This window comes from Schistocerca piceifrons, chromosome 9 (genome assembly GCF_021461385.2).
Source record: "Schistocerca piceifrons isolate TAMUIC-IGC-003096 chromosome 9, iqSchPice1.1, whole genome shotgun sequence".
NCBI classification, from domain to species: Eukaryota; Metazoa; Arthropoda; class Insecta; order Orthoptera; family Acrididae; genus Schistocerca; species Schistocerca piceifrons.
In genome coordinates, this window is record NC_060146.1 from 86,101,736 (window position 1) to 86,115,534 (window position 13,799).

The 13,799-nt window shown below is 38.6% G+C and overlaps 1 protein-coding gene across 6 annotated transcripts in view; it reads right to left on the reverse strand.

Annotated features, from left to right (window-relative positions):
• The window catches only part of LOC124717382 (glycogen synthase kinase-3 beta), a 326,873-nt gene that overhangs the window by 26,985 nt on the left and 286,089 nt on the right, over positions 1-13,799 (reverse strand). For all 6 annotated transcript variants that reach the window (XM_047244229.1, XM_047244232.1, XM_047244231.1 and 3 more), the window contains one exon: positions 409-595. In XM_047244229.1, the coding sequence (XP_047100185.1) occupies positions 409-595 (187 nt within the window). The remainder of the gene's footprint in view (positions 1-408; positions 596-13,799) is intronic.

The following is a 13,799-nucleotide window of genomic DNA, read 5'->3' on the forward strand; positions in this document are numbered from 1 at the left end:
AGAAGAAGAAGAAGAAGAAGAAGAAGAAGAAGAAGAAAAAAAAGAAAGAAAAAAAAAAAAAAACAGCTGTATGTGCTTCCGAGTGTTTTACTGAATTACTTTTTCTGTTTTATGCACAACATTTTGACAAAGGGCTCAGCCATCATCATTAAGTCTGGTCAGAGTCCAGGGAGCAAGTACACATAAAATCAAAACTTCCAGCAACTGACGAAAACAGCTACTTGGAAGTACACCAGTAATCATCGTGCCTATAAAACCTGCCAAGTAAGATGATGTAATGGAGTGGTGGGAGGGGGGAGGGGGGGTTGTACAAGACAAAGTGAACAACAGTATGCAGTATGAAAGTGTGGAAGGAGAAAGAACAAAGGGAAGGTGAAAAGTAAATCAGTTTACTTCACTGACACTTACCATGCTCTGTGAAATTGAACAGCGGTGGTAACTCACGGCCATTGGGAAGCCGAGTGTTAGGCTCCCGGAGCTCATCAAAGAAAGTGTGAGCACATGCCTGCAGCGGTGATGTACGCGACGACGGTGTATACTCCAGAAGACGTGACACCAAATCGATTGCCTCTGGTGGAGTGCGCGCACGGAATACCTTAAACAAGGGAGATTTTATGAATCAATAACAATATATACAATTTATTTTCAATATGTGTACCAGTATCTTTCATAGCAGAAAGAGTGGATGAAGTGAGATCGGTGAACTAGAGAGTAAGTGATAGTAATGCACCAAATACATATTTCTGTATTGCACGGCACATTTCTTTTTGTAATATCATTCATTCCTTAGCCGTTCTTATTTCCTTAGAGATTGAATGATGTGCTGCTCAGACACTACAGTGTTGACATACCACAAGCGTACAATAATGTTATGACACCATGAAATGTAGAAAAAGGGAGCATCTACTTACTTTGATATCATGTCCACACTAAGTAACTGGCATTTATTTTTCTTTCACAGTTTACTTTTGGGCAAGATTACCTCGAAAATATTAAAACCATTTATAAGCTATGATTTCCATTTTTTTTTAAATTCAAACAGTAATTTGTGTTTTCAGATTACTTTCATATTTTCTTTGCATGAGGAATTTACATTTTACAAAAAAACTTTATATTAAAAATTTTGGAGGACCTACAGTTTACACAGATTTGAAGTACTTAGTTCCTTGCTTGCAGAAATGTATGTTATTTTATCTAATACGCATTAACTGGGCCTTGATTTCCTTGAAGGCTTAACTATTCATATAAAAATGTAATAGCCAACACAGTTTACATTCTGCGCCAACAACGTACAATCTCATTATGTAAAATTTTTTAAGTCATATGAATCATTGAAAAATACATGGAAACATTGTTAATTATGTATTTAATTAAATGAACTCAATGCGTGAAGCATCCATTGATTTCAAAAATGGCTCTGAGCACTATGGGACTTAACATCTGTGGTCATCAGTCCCCTAGAACTTAGAACTACTTAAACCTAACTAACCTAAGGACATCACACACATCCATGCCCGAGGCAGGATTCGAACCTGCGACCGTAGCAGTCCCGCTCCATTGATTTCAAACACTACTCTACTACTGACTGAAGAGAGGAGGACACTGAAGAAATGTGACATATGAACTGCTGAAGACAAAGTAGCATACAAAGTACTATGCCACGTAACTACCAAACCAAGTAGTCACAGTATCTCACCAGTCTTTGTGAGAAATAACCAGCATCAAAAGCTGAATCAAATGCGTGACCTCTTCAAGAAGATAAACAGCACTACCCAAGAGTTCAAACTGTGCAGTGGTGCTGGAATATGTACCAGGCAATCTTATTGGTGACAAGAAAGAAGCAATAGTTAGGTGTAAATAATGATGTGAAATCCTGTATTGCAAAGGAAATAATGTTAAGGAAGAGATTATTTGCATGGAATCTAATACAGAACAAGATGTTCCACTCAGTGAAACTGAGAATTAATCAAGCATTTCAAAAAGCAACGAAAGTCCAGGTAAAGACAATTTTTCCAGAGAAATGCTGACTGTGATGGGATGGAAGGCATGCACGCTGTCATTTAATAAGTAATATGATGTTGAAACTTTGTAACTGCAATGACTGGACTACATCTGTTCCAATTCCTCTTTGCAAAAAAGGATCAGTTAGGGACCGCTATAATTATAACACTATAGCATTAATATCACACACTGGCAAAGTAGTTCTGTAAATGATGAATCAACATCTTAAAAAATAAATAAATAAATAATCCTGCAAACCCAAAATTCTGCAGAACAAGCACGTTATGTGACAGCAAAGGCATTCTGAAGCAGGCAACTGAGGAAGTCTTGAGTCCCATGTCCCTATCTTCATTTGTTTCCTAGATTATAAAAAGAAGTCTATGTTCATGTGGGACAAGCTGCGACATGTGCTCAATTAGTGTGAGGTTCCACAGGACCTATCATTGCCAAAAGGTCTTTATAACGACCACCCACAACCATAAAGGTGGATATTAAATACTCGATATTTTTTTTTAATGTGACAAATGGGAGTCAGAAAAGGTCATACTGACACCTGTGTTTTGTAACATCTGTGCAGTGTATGTGATTAGCAGCACACTGGTTGGCTGGGATGGCAGAATTTCCGTTGGCAGCAGGAAAATCAACAACGTATGCTCTGCAAATGATACTATCCTAACTGCAGAAACTGAGGGACTTATTAATCTTTTTCCCAGAGTGAAGACTATTAGTTTAAATTTCGGCCTAAGAGATAAACATGGTTGTTAAAAGAGAAGGTTTAGATTCAATCTGACTGACAGATTGCTTGAAGGATTTGCAAGTAGTGAATGATACTGTATATCGAGGATCTCTGATCAATGACACAGGATAATTTGATAAAGAAATAAAATGGCAAATTACCCTTGGGTGAGCTGTGATGGTTAAACTTGCAAAGATCTGGCACAACTGGGCAATATCCAAAACAATGTGTTTGCTGGAAGAATTGGTGTTTCCTGTGTTCTTGCATGGCTGAGAGATTGGGCCATGAAAGTTAGTGACAAGAGTCAAATTTATGCCTTGCAGATATAGTGTCGGTGGAAGGCGTTTTGCATACCATCAACAGAAGAACAAATCGATGCTTCCGTTACAGAAGAATTTAGCATCTTACCTTGCCAGTTGAAGCTACTCCCAGTTTCTTAGGCACATTCTGAAAAAGAGGATAATTTAAAAAACCCATCTTGCAACCCAAACTTCAAGTCATAAGACCAAGAGGAAGAGCAACACGTCAATGGTCGGATGAAGTGAAGAAGATTTCTGGCCTACCTCTTCACATTATTTTAAGAAGAGCTGAAAATTGCCGTGGATGGAAACACCTAGTCAATGGTGCTGTTACTTAATAAATGAATGAAAAAATGATGTCATAACATTCGGCAATGAATAAACTGACTAATAATGATTAACTAAATTATGTTAGCATAAGCTTATTTAAATAATTTTTTGAAGTAATGTTCCAAAATAGACTAAATATAATCCACCATACAAGGTGGAGGGGAAGTTGTTAGATGGTATTGTCAGTAGTAGCAAGTAAAGCACTGGCAAGCAGTGTCTAAGCTTATGAGCAGCACTTACCACCAAATTAACTGTTATTTGTAAGGCTCGGTAAGAAGCTTTGTTGTGTGTCTAGCTGGAATTCTGCATAATTTGGCAGGAAATTAACATTTTTGTATGAAACGTAAAGATTTCAGCGAGTTCCTTCTGGGGCAATTGCCCACCGATGTGCTCATTATCGAATAAATTCCAGTAATACTCCAAGGTTATTGACACTGACATTATTTACAAAAAACTTATTTTGATCGGAGAAATTTACCGAAATGAATGAAAATCCAGGATCGACTGAATAGGGAAAAAACATTCAATCAGCACACTGAAGACAATATTTGTAAGAAATTTCTGGGAAGGTGAACTAATGAACAAGTTCCGAGTGCTGCACTTGTTATTTTCATCGGCCTTCATGGCTAGAGTTTTTTGCTGTATCAGTACGTGCCACAGATTTGTTAAAGCTATTTCAATGCTGATTTATAAATTTTTGATCAGACAAGAAGAAAGATATTCTTATCTTTTGGAAATACAAAAAAAAACATTTAACACACACGTACACTCTCACTACCACTGTTGCATGAGGAGCTTAGAATAATTTTTGGAGTTAATTAGGTTAATGCAACGGACAAACAATTCAACTTTTGCATAGTCCGTAGAAGAGATGATATTTCTGTACCAAAACCAAAACCTTGCCTTTTGTGGGCAATGCTCTTGCAGACCGAGCTAAAGCCCAACTTATTACCTACCCTCAACCACTTTCTGAAGTATGTAGAATCTCTCTCTCCCACGTCTTGACGGATTAGCACCTCTGCAAGAAGAATATCGTGCAGGATCATACCTATATACCTGCCCCCGTTCGGCTGCAGGTGAGGTATTTGTCCTCTGATTTTTTGTACATTCTTTCTATTCTGGAACTATCAGTATTTCAATGGGAACAGAGTTTCGAATCCACAGTGCTTGTCCAATTCGTTTGCCACAAGCTTTCTTTCTCCGTTCGTGCTGCATGTTAATACATACACAAACTACATATTTAACTAATTTTTGGAGTCTCACTGGGTGCGAGTGTGACAAAAAAAGGCGAACTACTGTGCCAAAGACATTCATTCATAAAATGACACAGCGGCAAAAACAACAAAAAGGCAAATGGTCCTAAAGCTACAACTAACTATAGAAACAAATAGGTTTCTACTTAACAAGTGGCAGGAGAGAGAGGTAAAAGTCAGATAGCAACAGACTGGTAAGACAGAAGGATCTGTACTTTGAAAAAACTGTGGTTATATTATTACCCAAATGAGCCTGACTATTGCACCATTATATATACAGAAATTTTTCTATCTGTGTTCTTAGGTGAACTGGGGCTTGATGATCGTGATATCCAATTGGACGGAAGTCTGCACTGGAACCAAAGAGTTGGTGTCTGTGTATGTTCAGCTGTCAGAAGAAGAATTTTCAGTTGTGGAAAAGGGGCTGCATTCTCTCCTTACTACTTTTCAACGACTATTCTGAAAAGATTTTCCAAGATGCTCTAGACGGAAAGTACCAAGAATAGTGATTGACCGTGTTATGAGACACAGCTGATAACACTATCAAGCAACAACCTTAGAAGGCCTCCAAGAACTACTAGGCAGTGTTCCTGAAGAGAACAACAGCAGAGCAAAATGAGTAGTTGTGAGCAGAGAATGAGGTGAAATTCAGGGCGCTCTTTCACTCAATAATGAAAAGATCGGAAGGGTTTCGTCATGTAAATATTTTGGGTGCGAAATCAAGAAATTCGCTGCAGAATCAAACGGGCCAGAAGTTCTTTCCAGAAAAGAAGGAAATTTGACTAGCCACGACAAACAGACTACTCCTTGCACTCTATTACTCTGATGCTGTGTGTTCAGCATCCTACTCTACAAATAAGAGTCATGGACACTTACCACCATATTAGGTAAGAACTGGAAGGCGTTTGAAATGTGGGCATATTGAAGGATATTGAGGATACTGTGGACAGATAATGTCACAACAGTAGCAGTTCTGGGGCACATGAACAGAGATTTTGAAATTTTCAATACCAAAAGAAGGAAACACTAATACTTTTGCCATATAAGGCACAACAACAAATAATACAGCCTGTTTCAAATAATACTTGAAGCAAATATTGATAGTAGATGTAGTCCAGGAAGAAGAAGACTATTCTGACTAAAGAACTTGAGACTATGGTTTGGACTGAGCACAGAATTGCTGTTCAGAAAAACCACAGACAAACAACATGGAGGACAAGGCAGTTTAAGAAAGACTAGAAAGAACTTTTAAGACATTTTCGACAACTGAAATTTTTTGTTAGGTTTAAGCACAATACATAAATATAATGTTAGTTTACTGTCAGGGATGACAGGTAAGTTTTGTTTTAGTTGCTTTTGTAGGTCTTGGACTCTGGGGAAACTGCAGTGCATTCATTTTGTTGTGTCATTATCAGTTTTATTCCCCCTTTTACAGGACCAAAATAAATACACCACAGGTTGCCCAGTTTACTTCAGGTTCATGTCTCAAGATTTTGGAAGACAATCTTCAATTACTCATTCCATTAACGAGCTCACCCCATTTTTTGTTCCATTTTGGTCGACTTGATCTACAGATGTCTGATTGGTTCCCAAATTGGTCCAATCCGTCACTTCAATCATTCTGAGACATATTATTTTCCATAGCCTGAACTCTGTTCTTTTATTTATGATCCATGACTGACTCACAATAAACTGAACAATCATGGCATGTTAAAATTTCAGTTTATTTATTTCCAAGTTACACTTTAAGGAATCAACTACTGCCTCTCAAGTATACATATGTGCACGATTTTGTCCGTTTCCTCAACATTCTTATACCACTGAAATTTAATTTCGTAGTCTAAAGAGTTAAACTGTTTAACTTATCGTAATGCTTCTTTATTAAGAATAATATTTCCTCTTATAAGATAATTTCCCACAAAAACCACAGTTTTAGATTTCTGCCATTATCTTCATGTTATATTGTTTACATATTATGTCCACAGGCATATTTCTTCTTTGATGTAATCCTCTTACTGCCAAAGCACAGCTTATTAAAATAGCATCCCTACCTATTTGAAACTAGCATCAATCCAGCTTTTCAGCCCAAGTAAATTGTGCCATCTTTGTGCATGCTTATTACAGCACATGTCAAATGTAATACATGACCTCTTATCCCCATTATTCCACAAGCCTTATCAAAAGCTTTTATAAGGTCTATGGAGGCTAAGTGGCTTTTGTGTCAGATTCTCTTCAATTTTGTTAGTTATCTTTTTAAGAAAACCTGGATTTATAGTGTGGATGAGAGCGGCAGTGTCCCCAAGTGTTTAGATTGGCAGTTTCAAAATTCTTGTCCTTCAAGTTGGACAACGGTGAATGTGGATATAGTATCCCTGAATTCAAGAAGAGAATATTCCTTTATTTTCAACAAAACTTCTCTATATCTGGGACCATGTTGGCTATAAACGGTACAACACTTGTCTTGATCACCAACATAATTTTATTCATAATCATATGACACATTTAGAAAAAAAAAATCCCGTTACCAGATCTATGACATGAAATATAGAGATATAAGACATGTTAACTACAGCAGCAAAAGACCGCTATATTGTGCAATAGGCAAGAAGAGACCCATGTCTAACAGCAGTGCAAGTGCAAGAACACAATAAGAGATCCATGTCAAACAGGAGGTGAAACTGCCACACATTTAACAGGACTACAAGGCTCACAAACCAAATTGGCACAGCAACTGCACGGGGACAGTCCCTTTCCCCAGCAATTGGTATGTCGGTTCTGTCGATACCCACACATCGGCAGTACCGTGTGTGATCGTGCCACGAACATAGGGAACTGGACCAATGACGAGTGGGGTCGCATGTCCTATTTGGATGAGAGCAGCTTCAGTTTGAGTAATGATTCCGGATGCACACTGATGGGGTGAAAGGTGGGAACACGTAATGCAACCAGGAACATTGTCGAACCTAATCATTTTTATGCTCCAGGTCTTATGGTGTGGGCAGGCATAATGTTGCATGGGTGTGCTGACTTCCAAATCTTTGGACACGTTACTTTCGCCGATCAATGTTACTGTGATACTGCAATCCTTCCCCATGAGTGTCTTTTTGGGATGCATTCGGCCCCATTTCATTTTTACGGATGAATTTGTGCGACCACATCAAATAGCACAGGTGGAGCAGCTCTTTGAACGAGAGGCTTTTCATTGAATGGACTAACCTGCCCACTCCCCAGACCCTCGTCTTCCCATTCACTGGGAACACAGATTGCAGCATGTCCACAGGCACCAGCAACCACCTAGCAGTTGATAACCATGCTGATGTAGAAGTGAAATGCCCAAACACAAGAACTCATTACCAATCTTGTGGCCAGCATGGAAGCACGGTGCAGAGCATGCATTGCCTCCATGATGATTACACACCCCATTAAGAACCATTTCCCAGCTTTTGTAATGACCAAGGAACCATCAAAGCTGAGTGACTTCAATATAATTATTGTCTTCAAATAAAAGTGTCATTCCTGTTCATATCACTGCATGCTTCTTTCAGTTACCTTCTGTGGCACACTGCAGCAGTTCTTTCTATGTATTGTCCAAGTTTCATCAAGCTACGTTACTTGCTGTAGCACATTTTGCGACACGTTACTTTCATGTTTAAGTTTTGCACATCATTTTGTATCTATTTGTAGGCTATTGTCAAGTGCTATAGCTATGACATGAGTATGTCTACATGTTACCAGTGCCTTTGTACTTATATTGGACTTGAGAACGGCCTCTTCGGCTGAAATTTGTTAATTGTGTAAAACATATTAAATAAAAATGCTTGCAAATCAAATAGACGAAGTAGAACCAGGTCTCCAAATTTATTTCACTTTATATTCGGCACTATCACTATAAAGTGCAATTTTCATAATGTCACAGCCTTGGCTGTGTATTGTTTTTGTTGAATACTTGACTGGCATCCCATTGGTGTTTTCAAGTGTAATTGCAATCCAGCAGAGGATATCTAACTTGCTATTAGGCAACAAATGTCAATGGTTCCTTTCATTCTTAATAAATGTCCCTGCCTCTTCCTTCCACCTACTTTTTTTTATTAAAGCTTTATTTTTATCAATTTTCTTGTAACTATGATCTCATTCTGTACCATTTTTATTTAGTCCAAATTTTTATACTTGGCTATTTTCCATATGCTCCACTTTCTTATATTCAAATCCCAGAAATGTTGAGCACTGCAGCTACAGACTTGGTGGTAGAGATACAAACCCTTCTGTTCGCAATTATTTTTCTTGTACAAAGAATTTAAATCACATATTTAATTTTTATAAATGTTTGGCATGTAGCAATTATGCCTGATGTCATAGGACCTAACTTACGTACATAGTTTTTAATAAGTATTTGCCACAATATCATCTTACGTCAGAGGTGTTACCTTCACTAATGCAACCTACTTGTGAAACTGTTTTCCTTGTGAAGCTTCCAACTTATGTCTGCTACATCACTATTTCAATTTACTCTTTTTAATATGCCGTCTTATATTTCAGCCAAAGGTCTGACGGTTGGTTTCTCACAAAATGTGTCACATGACTATAAATAAAATTAATTTGGTGGTCAAGACGAGTGTTTTACCATTCGGAGAAGATTCTGCCTATAGAAGTTTTCCAATTGTGTCAATCTGACAAAGATAAAGGCAACACAGAGAGGGGCTAAACAAACTATGTACTTTTTCTTTACTACAAACGGCATCCTTGAAGCAGACAGTGCAATTTTGCAGGCTGCGGGGCAAGCTGTGCCTTCCTAAGTATAGATATTATGATGATGATGATGATGATGATGATTGTGGGGCACTCAACTGCACGATTGTAAGTGCCCATACAAAGTCCCAGTTTTTTCACAGTCCAATTTTTACACAGTCTGATCGAGCCAATGTAACGAATGATGATGGTGACAACACACCCATTCCCCAAGCAGATAGTGAACTACCTCTCTAAACCCATCCACCGCAGCTATTTATTCTGTACTTCCTTTCCCATTTTTTGGCTCTCTCTTTTTAAACAGATCAGCCTGTGTCTATGTTCAACTGCTCTTATTAACTCATCATACTTGTACAGCCTAAACACCACTTTCAATATACTGTTACATAATTTAATTGAAACGGCCCCACCACTCCGAACCAAATTATTCCTTGGGACAATTTTACTCTTTCCTGCACTAACTGCTGCGCGAATACTCCTCGTTGGCTAGTTCACAGAAACTTCAATTTCCCTTCACATTACACCACTTTTATCAAGTGACTAGCATCTCCATTATCATACACAGTTGTATCGCAATGAAACTTCTTCAGGATGGCCATCCATCACCCTCATCAGACTTACAACATGTCTTCTGTCAAATTCAGTTATTTGCTTGTGTTTATATGAAGAACTCTCAGTTTGCAAGGCAAAATAAGCTATTACCTTAGGATTCAAGACATACCGTACACCATTCTGGGTTATCTGTTACTGTTTATGATCTCAGGATGTATGTTTACTTCTGCAACAGTATTATCCCATGTGACATCAGCTGCCCAGATTTTGGAATTATTCTTTTAACTGAAGAATGGCATGAAACAGTCAACTGTAGCTCCTTATACTTCACTATGTGATATTGTTTATGGCTGTGTAGCGACAAGGACAAAATCTAAAACAATTACAATTTAAACATATAAAGTAAGAGTTTCCAATGATAGTCAAACATACAACACACCATATAACACAGTTATCAATGGAATTTTGAAGTAAGTAACTATATGCAGTAGTCCAGGTTTGTCAGTTTTGACGGAAAAATAAAAAGGAATACGGCTTAATGTGCCAGTCCAAAATGGCATTTATTTCATGTTGTCAAAACACCGTGTTCACGCACACACATGGAACACTCAACACACAAAATAAAAAACTAAACTAAGAAACCATATGAAGATAATGGGAAACCTCATATGTAACACTGCAATAGGCTTTACATTATGCACACAAAGGTATCCTGTGCAGAAGACTGCAAAAATTTAGAACTGAAATACTTTTCTGAGAGCTATGCTTCGACTGTACACTAAAATGGTGAACTGCCATTTTTAATTATCTTCAATATTAATCCATCTTTTCCCCTCTCTCTCTCTCTCTCTCTCTCTCTCTCTCTCTCTCTCTCTCTCTCTCTCTCTCTCTCCCTCCCTCCCTCCCTCCCTCCCCATCCCACTGTCCACTGTGTGTGTGTGTGTGTGTGTGTGTGTGTGTGTTTCAGTCAGGGAAGTATTGGCTTGGGTGTGATTTCTTGTCATGTACCAAATACGAATATGTGAAAACTAATTTGTGTAGCTTATTCAGTAAGAATGAAGACGTAATATGCTCATCCACATGAGGTAAGAAACAACTGATAATAAAACCAAAGAGTGGTCACATACAAATATCAGAAGTGAAGGCAGTTGCAGAATGACTTTATAATCATTCACAAATTCACACAATGTGTTCCATAATTCACATAATGAAAATCAGCCTTCAGGGATGTGAAACATTAGAAATAGTTTTATCACTTTGGAAAGAATATATCCACATATTAGATGAAAGAGACTATGAACATAATGCATGCATCAGACAATGTGACAACATAAAACAAAAATGTTTTCACCATCAAATCCAGGTGATAGAACTGTTTCTCAGTAACTTGTACTAACATAAAAGAGGAAGTCATTCGGCTCACCATTGTCAAAAGACATACAAATTAAAATAACTACTAGTACTGTCACTACTGAAACATCAAAACTAAAATTAAAACTGAAGTATTTTGTTCACTTTGAAAATTACAGCACACAGCAATCAAATTACTTGATGTCACAGATTGTGGAAGGAAACTGTGGTTCTCAGCAAGACACACTACCTCTCCCTCTCCCCACTCCCTCAATCTTCTAATTGAAGTAACTTGAAAACTGTACACACACACACACACACACACACACACACACACACACACACACAGCGAGAGACGGACAGAGACAGAGAAAGAGAATACAAACACTTATCTGATCAGAAGTACCTGGACACTGCTATATAACGTAGAGTTGTCCTGACCACTAGATGTCACAAGAGGTGGATCCACTAGTATAAAAAGAGGTGACGAGTACTGTGTTGCCCGTAGATAAACATTAAAAGCAGAATGGATCAGTCGGGAGAGCTCCTCGACTTCGTATATCGACAAGTCACTGGATATTACTTTAGCAACACGTCCGTGAAGGACATTTCAATCCTCCTCAAACAGCCCCAGTCAGAGTAGGTGACGTGGTTGTGAAATAGAAAGGCTACACTAGGACCAGATCTCTCACATTTATCTCTAACAATCTTGATGTCGACGGGATGTGAAGTCTTTCTTGTGTATCGACAGGCAGCGGCCATTGACCACTGTGGAGGATGGTCGTAAAAAGGAAACTATCACAAAAATCACTCTCGAGTTCCTACGTGCTACAAGCTGTCCTGTAACAGTGGCTGCGTGTAAGGATTTAGAAAGAAAGGTCAAGCAGCTGCTCGTAAGCCACAAATTTCTGCAAGTGGTGCAGGGACACTGTACAGAGGACGACTGAAAGCAAGTAGTTTGGAGTGATGAACTGCACTATCCCCTGTGCATTCTGATAGAAGTGTGTGTGACTGGCAAAGACCTGCGTCACCACGTGTAGTGGTGACAATGAAAAGTACAGAGGAGATGGCGTTATAGTAGTGACGATCTTTTCACGCTTGCGGTGTTGTCCCATTATTTCACCTAAGAATATTCTAAATGCGGCAAGATACGAGCACATTTTACAGCACCGTATTCTGCGTACGGTAGAGGAACAGCTGAGAGGTGACAGTAACATTCCTCAAATGGGCTGATTTGTCCAGAGTCTTGAACCCAATGGAACTCCTTTGGGATAAGTCAGGAAGTCAACTTTGCTCCAGACATGAATGTCCAACATCTACTCTGGTCTCAGATCGTTACAAAAAATCTGTGTCATTTCTCCAGAGAGTTCGGACACCTCGTGTAAAGTGTCCTCAGCTGAGTTCAAGTTGACAAAGGCAAAGGGCCAACACGCTGCTATAACAGATGTCTGGTTACTTTTGATCAGATGGTGTAGATGCAATATTACATCTTTACCGTCACAGTTGCAGTATATCGAGCACGATTTTGTCAAAATATGTAGTTCATTACAGAATTTCACTGTAAATAAACAAAACTTCTACAAAATTACTCTAGAAAGCTTAACAATAACTGCCTAGCCACATCTCTAAAGCTTTTGGTAAGAAAATCAATCTATAAAAAGCATACAACGCAAAAACAAAGAGGTGCCATCAAGAATAACTGTCAATGTTGCTGCAAAATTTTGGCTCGCGAATACTACTAAAAGCCTCTGCCAATTCACTCCAGTAAATCATTCTAGGTATTACACAGCAACAAATAATGTGATGAGTAAGGCATCCAGTTCCAGCCGAGAAATAAAGCTGCAGACTAGTGGTCAATGGGACGCAACACTCCACACCTCATGTTACAGTGTATCATTATCACAAAACTCAGTGCACGCTTCTGCAATACCAAACACAACTCACACGTGTGGCAGTATCTTTCTTGAAGAGGATGGAATAGGCAGGGTGTACCACACTGGACACTTCCATTTACATTTCTCTCAAACTGTCAACAGATTTTTTCTCAGGGAAAGCATAAATACATCCCTCCTAACTTACCAAACACTTTACAGTTTATGACGTCCCCATGCTAGAAAACTGAGACTGCACTTAGCGTACTCATGTAAATCAGCTGCCATGGCAGTAAAACGTGGGGAATATATATCAACAAAATTCCATGTCCTTTTATAGGGAGATTCCATCTTACAAAACAATCAACTGCTTGCGTAACACACACATCACATTTATTGTCTGCAGGACATATTATTTGGGAGACTGGGTGGGGAGATTGAGGGAAGGCCAAACAAGTAGGGTTCCCAACAAATAAGAATCTTTTTGTCAGGATGATACTGTTCGTGATAGTCAAATTGCAAAAAATTGTGTTCATGCTTCACAGTTTTTTTCATTTTGGAGTTGCAAATGTACTGCACCAAATGTTCAAACACTGCTCAAGCATCAATTAGCCAGCAGCCAAGCATTTACTACATTTTCTTTCCATACCGGAGTAGGAAG